General features: G+C 37.9%; 1 protein-coding gene across 7 annotated transcripts in view; it reads right to left on the bottom strand.

Moving 5' to 3' along the window:
- Positions 1–324: 324 nt before the first annotated feature.
- elovl1b (ELOVL fatty acid elongase 1b) overlaps positions 325–12751 on the bottom strand; it is a 38626-nt gene continuing 26199 nt past the window's right edge. For 3 of the 7 annotated variants that reach the window (XM_077202936.1, XM_077202935.1, XM_077202933.1), the window contains 7 exons: positions 5023–5124; positions 3344–3534; positions 3053–3133; positions 2910–2966; positions 2709–2814; positions 2328–2464; positions 325–1152 (listed from right to left, as the gene is read on the bottom strand). In XM_077202936.1, coding sequence (XP_077059051.1) covers positions 814–1152; positions 2328–2464; positions 2709–2814; positions 2910–2966; positions 3053–3133; positions 3344–3534; positions 5023–5083 — 972 coding nt within the window. In that variant the 5' untranslated portion in view covers positions 5084–5124 and the 3' untranslated portion in view covers positions 325–813. Of the gene's footprint in view, positions 1153–2327; positions 2465–2708; positions 2815–2909; positions 2967–3052; positions 3134–3343; positions 3535–5022; positions 5125–7227; positions 7470–10296; positions 10426–10694; positions 10782–12751 lie in introns of those variants that run through there. The other 4 variants (XM_077202932.1, XM_077202931.1, XM_077202934.1 and 1 more) reach the window with 3 other exon arrangements.

Here is a 12751-nt window from a genome sequence, read left to right as displayed (position 1 = left end):
AATGCAGATTATGAAGAAGTGCGGCATGCACACACACTGCATTTCTTTATAAACCACATCTGATGGAAGCCAACCGTCTGCTCTCGAATGGCCGATGAATCCTAAAACGTGAGAGTGAACACCTGCATTCTTGTAGATTACAATGTTATACAAAAAGTATTTTAATATGTCAACCATTTGCATTGGAGATGCCAAATACCACATGGGAATGTCCGCTGGAATTGTAGGTCAAATTCCATTGACCTGCACTGATTTTATTCGAGGAGGAACTACAATGTGCCATTAAACTGCATAACTTACATGAAATAAACAGATAACTGTGTATTTTAAAATGGAAATTATTTATTTTTTGTATTTATTTCAATAGTAACAATATCTAACGTAATGTATCAATGCCGTTAGTTTATACGGTAAAACTATTTACAGATGTAATTCAAGTTTACTGATGTTCACTGTACAGTGTCTGCTATTGGGGGCAGTATGAAAGACACACAGATCTGTGTGTGTGTGTGTGGCCATCTGTGAATTCGTTCTGTTGAGCAACATCAGCGGAGGGTGCATCAAGTCAGGACTCTTCCTTTTCCTCTTCTCTTCATACATTTTGCTCAATTATAATTCTTTAGATTAATTTATGACAAAAAATATACAAATGGGGTTAAAGGCATTCATATCTCCATGTACTTATTTAATGTACACATAAAAAAAAAACAAGATTTGAAAATGAAAGGTCCCAAAACACTCTTTGGACTCCTTAGTGCCATTCTGCAGGTTCTCCTGGTCATCTGTTTTGGGTCTTCTCCTGAGCTCAGCTTCTCAGGCATTCTTCATCTTGCCGTTGAGAGTGCTTCCGTTCTCGTGGTGTTTCTTCCCGTTGCTCTGACCGTTTGCATGTACGCCATGGCCGTTTGAAACTACCGACGAGCCGTTGGCCACTGTGGTAGATCCATTAGCCTTGCCGTTCTGGGTGAGCTGTTGAGTGTTCTTCGGTAGCCTCTTGCCCTTCACGTACGCCTGGTACCAGAAGTTCGAGAATAGCACGAAGAAGAAGGTCCCGTACATCCAGATGAGGTGAATGAACAGAGGCACCTGGTAGTCACAGCTCTTCATGAAGTACCACTGGGTTACATGAAGAGACACCAACACAAACTGAATCTGTTGAGAAGAGTAAGGAAGTTGAGTTTTTGGGTATAGTTTGAAGACATCTTTAAAGGGATAGTTTGTGGAAAACAAAAATAAATTTGTAATATTAATGCAGCTGTTTCCAAACAACACCAGTTCAGAGTTATCAAAGCTTGTTCCACCAATTCTGACTTTTTTCTCGCAATTGTGAGTTTACATCTCACATTTCTGAGAAAAGTCAGGATTGCGAGATATGAAGTCAGAATTGATTTTTTGCAATTTTGAGTTCATATCTTGCAATTGTGAGTTTATATCTCACAATTTTAACGACTTTTGTCAGAATTGTGAAATATAAACTCACAATTGCACGAAAAAAGTCACAATTATATTTTAAAATGTTTTATTCTGTGGCGGAAATAGTCATTCTAAAATGTAAAGGGTTATTTTACTCAAAAGAAAACTGACATCATTTACTCCCCTTAAAGGGATAGTTCACCCAAAAATGAAAATGATCTCATCATTTACTCACCCGCAGGTTGTTCCAAACCTGTATGAATTTTTCTTCTGCTGAACACAAAAGAAGATATTTTGAAGAATGTTGGTAACCAAACAATTGATGAGCCCAATTGACATCCATAGTATTTTTTCCTCCTCCACACTATGGAACTCAATTGGGCTCATCAACTGTTTGGTAACCGACATTCTTCAAAATATCTTCTTTTGTGTTCAACAGAAGAAAGAAATTCATGCAGGTTTGAAACAACTCGAGGGTGAGTAAATGATGACAGAATTTTTCAACAGAATTAAACTTTTAACTCCTTCACTGCTTTTCTTCCCATCCAGTGAGCTGTTGCCTGAATTAGTAAATTGGATCAACCGATTCACTGAAAAGAACGATTCTTTCCTGAATCAGATTCTTTGATCTCTGACCAACTCACTTGAGTGGATTATCAGTGAATAATTACTTTGTTTCTCACAACTTCGGAAGTTGAATAGACCATTTTTATGGGCCTTTTTTTGGTCCATTTTGAAGCTTGACAGTCATGGACACTACGAACGGTCACTTTATTTTGAGGAGTCTTCAAATATATCCTTTTTGTGTAACAAAGCATATAGGTGAATAAATAATGACAAACTTTTGGGTGAACTATCCCTTCAAGATCCACACAGGCGAGTTTTATACTGCTCTACAAATCGAATAAACATACCAGCTGAATTGCAGTCATGTATTTCTTCCACCAGAGGAACTTCTGGAAGCGAGGCCCGGCAGCAGAAAGGCCGTAGTAGGAGTACATGATCACATGGACACAAGAGTTGATCATGGCATGGAAGGAGCCCATTCCACCTGCAAGAAACATAGTCACATATGCTAAAGCAGTAAAACAACAGACTCTGATGACCATCAACAACAACAAATTTATTTACAAAAACCATTAGAACATGCAAAAGTTCCTGGCTTGCTGAAAAAGCATGTCTGACTGGAATAGAAATTTGTCAGGGTCCATTAACAGGTCACGTCAACTGAAACAGCATGTGCTGATAATGTAAATATCTGCTGACTGACCCAGATGGGAAGGAGAATGACTCACCTGGTGCATAGCTCACGCCCCACCACCACGTCCAGGGCATGAAGGAATGGTGGAAGATGTGCAGGAAGGTGATCTGACTTTGTTTCTTGCGCAGCACAAAAAATACCTGAGAATAATACATCAATCATCAATACATGAACCAACATGCTTCAAAACCATACTAGTTTAAAACCATAAGTTTAGGAGTAGTTTAAATCTTACTGTGTCCATAAGCTCAATGTACTTCGAAAACAGGAATAACCAGGCGACTCTTGTCATCTAGGAAAAAAAGACATCTTTAATATGGAGAATTTGATAAATATTACTGCAGTTTGTGCATAGAGGGTATAGAAAGCAGATCTTACTCGGAGTCCTTGGGGGCTGTCTGAATAATCACATGGGTCACATCTCCACGTGTATCCTGTTGCCCACCCTGACATCATGAACTACACATCAAGTAAAGATTGAAGAGTGTATGAATTTATCTTCAGGAACAGGAAGTGAGCAGCAATTAAAAAACAGAATAGCATCTCCATAATAGATCAATTATAACACGCCTCTCTATGTGTCAATACAGAAAAACAAACGTGTATTCAAGTTCAAACACATCTGCGCAGTCACGCCACCTAGCAGAATGCATATCTCCTGATTCTCACCTCATATACGATATATGCAGACAGGACAACCAAGGACAAGTTGTAAATTATCATAGCTTCTTTCAACTGGAAGGGTTTACGGTTGGCCATAAACTTAGGGCCGGCGTACAGTACGAAGAAAAGATAAGCAAGTAGAATAGCAGACATATTGACTGGAGTCCCCATTAGGGGGTAATCCTTCAACCGTGGGTCTAGAAGGAGAGAGAGAGAGAGAGAGAACACAAAAACACAGCTCTTTTATATATAGCAACAGCTTAACAGAGATTTCACAAACACAAATATAAACTACATTTTATTCAAATATTATAACTGGATGACAATGGTTTCTCCAAAAAAATCTGACCGTTATTAATTAGTGATGGAGAAATGTATCGACAAGGCCAACATTCTGAGATTTTGAGTTTTAGCTTTAGCAATTTTAGCTTTCCTTGTATCAGTCTAAAAGAATCTATTGACAGCCTTGTAAATGAATAATAAACTATTTCTAACTTCAGTAACTGACATTCTTCTGACATAGTAAATTGAGTAAATTGTGTAAAATAAATGTTAATTTCAGATATTTTGTGTACACACTCTCAAAACAAGCAAATGCTAATGTCTCTAGAATTTAGCATTTCCCAGATGGCAAGTTGCATTCCATTCTGAAATGTGTCAGACCACAACTAATAACACTTTGTTAACTTTGTTGCTTTTACTACAGTCAATTTCACTTTCACATGAACTAATATCATGGCAGAGAAACAGTTTAGAAATCTTGTTGAAAATGTTGCAATTCTAATAGCTATTTCAGCTAGCATTTGTTGTTATCAAATTGTTTTGTGTATATACCAAGGATGCAAACTCATCAGGGGTGAAAATTCGTAAAATATCAGCTTTAAAAATAGCTTTAAAAAATGCAGCATGAGAAAATAAAGGGAAAAACTCTAAGACTCTAGACTATTGTTTTTATGGAACCCATTCAATAAAGATATATACTACTGATACCACTACTACTACTACTACTAATTATTCTTAAATATTTGTATTATTAAATGATCACAATTTTATAGTCCCCCTGTGGTGTAAATCAAGCTTTTAATGTTGTTTATATGTCTATGTGGTGTTTTTAATATGCTTTAAAGACACACCATGTGCAAATTCATAAGTCAACACCATTGCTGAGTATTTTCTCTTCGAAACTGCAGTGAACCAAAGACAGTCTCTGACGTCACAAACTATCATGCAACCAATCAACCTGTGATCGTAAATGAGTGGATCTCTGAGCTGCTGTGAGTGAGTGGAGGCGGGGCTAATTTGCATAGAACAGTGTATGCTAAATGAGGCAAGGGTGTAGAGTTACATTCAAGCTATTTTAAGGCATGTAGAAAGTTTTTCTCAAGGAAAAAAAGGTTTACATATGCAATTTTGGTGATCACAGATGAGTTTTAAGGGATAAGGGATTGACTACGGGGGGACTTTTAAAAATTAAGCATCATTTTATTTTATAGAATAACAGTAAGATTACAAAACTAATTTAAGTATGCATCCCTGGTAAACTAGATAATACAAGACCATAGTCCATTGAAAAAAAAAGAAAGAAAGTCACATCGGTTCACCATTAGTCTGAAGAAAACTAATTCAGATAATTTCAGGACTACTTAATGTATCTATGTAATCATTTCATGAACATGCATTTTTACCTGTTCCTGCTAAGAGGCTGTCATAGACCTCCAGTACTCTGTCTTTCACCATCTCCAGCATTTTCACTGACGTCAGCTTCACGTTTGACTACACAAAAGCACCTGTGAGGGCAAACAGAGATGTTGTCAGTTCAGAGTATAATGTCACGTGGCATGAGTGCAAATAGAGCGATTCCTCAGTCAGTACTTGATCTCCACACAGGGTTTTCTACCAGTCAGCCTTATTGAGTTAAATGCCAAACAAAAAATGCAGTTAATGTTTGTGAGGGATGGAATGAATTCACTGTCAGGTGACCTCAACAGCTGAGCCAGTAAAAATGAAAGACCTTGAACCACACACTGGAAACATGTGATTTTCATCTCGTGTCTAGCCAGATGCTGCATTGAATTTGTCTCTAAGTTGCAAATGTGAATTACAGAAACACTTACTCCACCTCTACTAGAGTTCGTAAAAAAAAAGACAAGTATTGTATTTGAAATAATCACTTAAAACGGTTGGAAAGCGAAACATTTTATTTCATTTTATTCCTGATTTGATTTCTCCGATTCATTGTCACTTTCCATCTGTCTCTTTCTCTCCATGCATTTCTTTTTTCTCGTGGCTGATATGGTCTGATGTTGGGAGGTGTGGCCACCGGAGGGAGTGGAACGGCACAAGTGAGGTAATGCTTTCCTCATTTTAACCTTCATGAAACGCTCGGTCACCTCCACCATAAATGTGTCAATGCTTGCGCTTTGACACAATAAACATTAATGGATTCATACAGCTGACTACACAGAGAGAGGAAAGCGGAGTCTGATCTTATCACAGATCTTCATCCCAACTGAACTCTGGGTAAACATGGGAAGAATTCAGGTGTGTCTCACACGTTAGTTTGAAGTCTTTCTTTTCAATAAAACAAAGAACTTCCTAAAGAAAGCTGGGAGGAAGGACTGTACAAAGACGGTACAAAAAACACTACAGCAAACTCCCGCTACCCAGTACCTGCGTGACTCGTCATAGACAATCAGAGAGAAGTAGCTACGGCTACAATGTTCTTCCGCAAGACGTATGCATATTAACCGCTAAAGCGTAAAAAGTTACAGACTGCAGCTTTAACAAATGCAGGTGTAAAAATTCACCTTGGCTCTGCTGCATTGAATGGGCATCTCATTATGAGATATTAATACTATACATATATACATATATATATATACACACACACACATATAGGCGCAGCCTGGAATATTCAGTGCTCTCTTTCACATCTTCTTTGCGCTTGAAAGGACAAATTCACTTAAAGTATCCTATTAAACACAGTTGGTTGTCTTGAGTGAACATAAAGAGTTGAGGAAAAAAACGCATGTGTACAGTATCTGTAAATTGGATCCATGCAGGTTCTAATAGTCCCGCTGCTTTCTGTGTCATTAATGTTAATCAAACAACCAAAAACAAAAGACAAAAATCACTCACTGCTCTTGTCTGAATAACTTCTTTATTCACGATTCATCTGTGTTTAACTTATACAGTTAAGACTATGCAGTGCTATTTTACATTTGATTAATTTATTTCATTTCTGTATCTGAAAACTACTGTAGAGCTACCTGAAAATGTACCTGAAAAGCACTTTGTTTCTTTTTTCTGTTGTATTTGTTTGTGCAATTACTGACTGTTCGTATGTCTTTAATAATGGTGAACAAAATTTGGATTAGAGAATTGTGAATTTTGCAAAAACAGTTTAGCATGATAAAAAATATTTATGGCCGGTAAATTTTCTTAAATCACCAGCCATTGGCAGATGTGGCAAAAAGTTAAGTTTAGGTGTGTTTATATATACACAAAGATAACAGATTTTACATATAAATATTTTAAAATGAATTATATATTAATTATATAGATATATGTGTATACAAAAAAAAGTGTCACTCAAAACTACAGCCAAATGTAATCCACTGACCCATTCAGTAGTCAGGCATATGAGGATATATTTTTTATAACCATATATTTAGATAAGATTAGCAGTAAATTACTCATTTACAGCCTTGATACAATGATGTGCCCGTATCAGCTGGGAAATATATGACCCAACGACTCCACTGTCCTTCTGATAACATACACACACAGACTGACTGGCTCTCATTGGTCAAAATAATGACTTCATCTAAAGGGCAGTTATAGCAACGAGAGGGAACAATGTATAAAGGGTCAATAAATGCTGTCTTTACCTTCCAAGGGCTCCACTCACATGAACAAACAGCTCTGCCTTCCCCGCCACCCAACATCTGCTCTACGATGGAAACTTCTCTTAAATAGCAAGTTCAGAGTGAAAACTGACAAACCCAGACTGGTTCTCTCACATATTCTCTCTGTAGATCCCTGGATTGGGGCACACAGATGTCATTTGAGATGCTAGTGATAGAGGGAGAGCCACTATGGGCTAGCAAGCACATTCACAGACTGAAGGACTAATCAGAATCATGGACCATTTTACGTCAGCACACAGAGACGTTTATAGGAAACACACTACGGCCTTCAGGTTCAACCGCTTTCTGGTAGCTATCGCTCAAGGAGACTGTGTGATTGTAAAAAGGTGATAAAATTCCTTTGCTTTGTGAGTAAAATCTAAGAATTCAAACTACGCCATCATATTGACCAGCAAGTGGAAGTCCGGAGACCAGAGATAAGATAAGTGAAACACTGACTTAAGCAAAAGGAAACACAGCTTGAATGTACACACAAATGCATTTGAACTGACCGACTGTTATCGGAAATATTCCTTCCTTTCAGACTTTGCATATTCTTTGCAATTCATAGGAAAAAGCTCATTGGAGTTTTCACAATAGTCAAGAATTAGCGGGAGTTTCTCAGAACAAGCCTTAATCCAGCCAGGTGTGACAGAGGTTGAACATTCAGTTCACATGAACTTGTACAATCTTGTTCTGTAGGGAGATCCTTTAAGGATCAAATGAACAAGGAGAAACGGAATATGGTGCAAACTAGTTTTGAACACAGAAAGCGATGTCATCCTCATGTACACTCAATAAAAATGCATGAAGCGACTAAATGTAAATAGGCCCAGTGTCGTCTTGTAAGTTTGAACCCTACGTTTACATGGTAAAAAAAACCCTCAATGCAAGCAGTGTCTGATCACGGTTGCCAATGTGGGGGAAATCTAATTGTGCAAGATATGAGAGGCATCTGTAAGACGTCTCAGGATTGTTAATGGCTGTGTGGATGTATTGTGAAGTTTTGGCATGGCTGATGGAACACATGCCTCAGGAACTAAATTCTCCAACAGTGGAAACTCATGGAAGCCACATCTAGACACACAAAAGAGCTTTGACTTGACCAGGTCTAATTGGTGTTTATGTCTCAGTGGGTTGTATTTGGATTTGCCTCTGGATTGACTGTCCTGATGAAACTTTACACTTCTTGGAAGGGATGCACATTTCAGAATGACAACACTATGAGTCCGTGCCCATGATGCTAAACCTCTAATTTACAGAAGAAAAAGTCGGTGAGTTTAAGAATTCTGTAAAAGGGTGCAAATATGTGTCATCATCAGAAATGCAAAGTTCTTCTACAGATTTTTTAGTAATACGGGAATAAAAACATGCAGAACTACCCAGTAGACATGATGAAGCAATTGGAAAATGGATACAATGTTTTACAAAAAAAAATTGTCTGAACAAATTCTTCTAATGTTATTCTCTAGGCGTGTGACGAAATCTTGTGCGACAAGATCTCGCGATATTAAAATGTGTCGATATTTCTTGTTGAGGTGTAAAGCTGTCTCGCGATATCAGCATATTAAACTATTTTAAAAACTGAAATCACTAACGCTGTGATTTAATTTAATATGTGCTGCAGCTGAAGTGCGACACTTTAATTTTATGCGTGCAGGTTTCATGTTTCTCAGAGCTGCTCTGTTCACAGTAAATGCTGCTCAGCTCCACATAAACTCTATGCATGTTTCCAATAACGTGTATTTGGAAATGCATGATACAAAGTCTGATGCGTTTTGATAGCTAAGTGTTGCACTTTTATCATACATAGGTGGAGCACGTCTTAGCTGCTCGGTTATTCAACTCCATCTCTACTTATAATGTTCATCTGGAAACGCAACATTCACCATCTCACCAGATTAGTAACATAAATCATTTTAAGCCTACACCAGAACAGAAGAATACATCAATATGTTTCTAAATATGCACATTGTTCATTGAGATTTCAAAATAAAGGTTTAAACCCTCACTCTTAGTTTGCATGATATCTAGATGTTCTAAGAAATTCTAATATTTTAAGAAATTAAAGTGGTTGTAGCATTTGTAGCAAATATTGTTTGGCCAATATTAAACGAGTATTTGGTTATGCTGTAAAGTGTAACAACAATCAGCAGACAATTGGCACCCTTCTGCAGGCTTTTGCAGTTGATTATGTTTATATTTACTCGATTAATCGTCAGAATATTTGATTGATTACTCAAAAAATCATTAGTGACAGCCCTAGATTAGTTAAAACATTTCAATATGCACATGAATTACTTTGCATTTTGTGACTTTCAGTCATATAATTTGTCATTGAAGATTTCTTAAAAAGTGTTAATATATCGTCTCAATCACGTGAACTCAATAGGGTGCATCTTCTTCACACCCCTAGTAGTAACAATAATGAGATTTTTCCATTACGATAATGAGTAAATTTAGCGTAAAATAAGCTTAATTGTTTCACTTCAGAAATGACCAGTGTTATTCAGCTTATAGACCAACTCTCAAACTGATTGTCATTCTGTACTGAACCTGAATACATAAAAGAAAAGAAAATCAGATTATAATCACCTAGTCATTGAGTGAAAGTCAAACCTGAACATAATGCAGCATTGGTCTCTAAAGATTAGACCGGAAAAAGATACTAACACAATGACCATTTATGGAAACAACACCCTCATCAAAGCCCTTTAAATGGAAAAATAAATCATTCCATCATATGTTAGCGTTTAGTTTCACAGAGGTCTAGTCCCTCTTCCTCCTCTACTCTATCACACTTCCCCCGCTCCCTCCCTCCGTCCATCTCTCAACATAAGGAAAACATAAAGCCAAATCCGGCCCTTTAAGTCTGCTCTGTGAGAATTAGCGGGCAGGCGTCAAATGACACGGTTGCTAGCAGAGACGGGGAACCACCCTGCTCTCAGCCCACCTGTCATGTGACCAGACCTCATCAGCTCAAAAGCCACAGGCAGAAAAATACATCTAAAGACAGCAGAAAATCCCTATTAACTGAATAATCTGTTTTACCTTTCCTAGACAGTAGAGCACAAATCACTCTTTGAGCAAAGAATACGACTCCAAAACAAGTGTACTTCAAAGTAACACTTCCATTTATGAGCAATAGGGAAAGTTTTAAGTACTCAAAGTGAAGCTCGAGTGACAGTTAGCTGCCGGGAGAGAGAATGATAAGGGTGGGGTTACACACACAGGCTGCGGCAACAGGCATCCTGTGAATGAATCATGCGGCGAAAAAAGGGAACATGTTTAGAATTTACAATAAACGGAAGTTAAGAATCACAGTATAAAAGCTGTTTGGAGAGGCGACATCTCCACTTTAACACACTTTATAATAATTAAAAGCAGTCTGCATAGGAAGGGCAGGAAAAGGACTTATGGAAAAAGTCTAAACAAAACGAACGGCTCACCTTACAAACTCCTGCCTCCTCTGAGATTCCCGATCAGTGCTCGCAGCCCAACTCTTATCTTCTCCTTCGGCGTCTGCCCTCTCACTGCTGATAGAGGAAGAAACCAGGACAGCGGTAGTGGAGAGAGAGAGTGAGGGAGAGAGAGGGCAGGAAAAGAGAAGGAGTAGTGGAAGGAAAGAGACAGAGTATAAGTGTGTGTGTTAGAGAAATGACGTTGTGACTGGTACGGCTGGCCTCCTGGTCCCTCCCACCCTGACTCACTCTGTGGATGAATAACTGGCTCTGAGACAGCACACTGAAGGATAGAGACTGAAAATGGGAGTAGGACAGAGAAAGAGAGAGAGAGTCTGTGTATGTTTGACTAAAGGGCGAGTAAGTTAGAACTATTGACCTGCAGTTTAACAGCTGTGGCGACATGGTTAGTGGTCAGTGAGCGGCAAGGATTCTGTTACTGTATGAAAGTTGTAAGTCAACCTAGGGCTGCTCAATTATGGCAAAAATTATAAATCATAATTATTTTGGTCAACATTGTAATCACGATTATTTAACAGGATGAGTGGGCCATATGAACAAAACCATATGCAAGAAATTTATTTTACCGATTTCAAATTTTCAATTTCACAGCAGACTACTAGGCTAACTAATGTAAGTAAAAATGTCCTCAAAAAATACTGAAAATAAGTTATCAGTCAGTAATACAATAAAAACAAAAAAGTAAAGTACAAACAATAGGACAGATACAATAGAAAAATTATAAAAATGAAACAAACAGTTCTTTAATTTTTTTTCATGCAAGTCTTTAAATATTCAGCTAATAACCTACTGGAGAAATGTAAAAATCGAATGTAAAATAAAACAGCATAGTCTTCACTGTAAGAATTACACTAGCTTTGACTCTTATTAAAAGCAAGTAATTTGGTCGAGAGCAGCGAGTGATTTTCTCATTTTCTTAAGTTAGTAACATTTTAGTCCGCAGTCATTTAAGACAGAATGCACAAATCCAATATACTGATACTAGGGCAAAGTATTACGATTAATCGCAATTGCCATGTAGTCGCACCTAAACCGATTTGGCTTATCGCGATTTTGAAATCGCAAAGGCTGCGATTATTTTTTATGCGCAGCTTGTCATTGATGTACGGCTCAGTAAACGCTGCTCCTTCTAAAAGCACTGAGTTTGAGTCACTTATATCGTGCATTTGAAAAAGCAATACGCGTCAAACATCTTTCCAATCATGAGAAGCATTTATGAACCTCTTGTCCAACAAAATACAACATTTAATAGCATGCTTTTACTCCCAAACTCACTTCATAACGACAGTTGAGTTTCCTTCTGTGAGATGATGTGGCTTTTTACACAGAATAAGGCAGTCGTGTGTTTATAAGTCATGTTTAATCAATCAAAGCATTACAATCTTCTGTTTATTCAGCTACAGCGATGATGCCCGATAGGGATTTCCTGGAATGATGTACGTTATCTACTTCTGCGGCGGGGCATATTTGGAGAGTATGCCTGAGACTGGCTTTCAGATGGAGCAGCATTTACTACCGATCAGCTGCACTGCACTGACAAACTGCGCATAAAATAATCGAAACCTTTGCCAAATCGCGAGTGTTTTCATACCGATTAATTGTGCAGCCCTAACTGATACGCATTCTATTTTCTCCCAACTGTTCACGTTTACTTGTGACATAACCGACTAGGTTTACGTGAATACTTGCCAAACCTTGCATTTTGACATATTTTGTGTGTATTTGACCGTTTAGGCAGGAACCCGAAGCCCAAAGTTCACTTTGCTTGTCCGTGTTCCACACAGAGCACACACAGAGAGCTGCCTGAGGAAAAAGGGAGTTATTTCGCGCTTTAAGGAAAATCTTTTTCCTTTGTCCTCATCACGAGTCACGTTACAAGATTTCATCCCCTTGGATGAAATAGAGGGGCCCCCCAAGATGATTATTTCAATTATCATAGGCCTATTTTCATAATCGCCCTAGGTCAACCAACCTTTTTATTTATTTGCTCAAGAACTGGAGAAGCGTATTAGATTGAAAAAATA

Source organism: Siphateles boraxobius, unplaced genomic scaffold (genome assembly GCF_051911475.1).
Source record: "Siphateles boraxobius isolate OS27281-9 unplaced genomic scaffold, OSU_SipBor_1 5, whole genome shotgun sequence".
NCBI lineage: Eukaryota > Metazoa > Chordata > Actinopteri > Cypriniformes > Leuciscidae > Siphateles > Siphateles boraxobius.
Note: the sequence above shows the minus strand (reverse complement) of the source record. Positions and strands in the feature narration are given on the sequence as shown.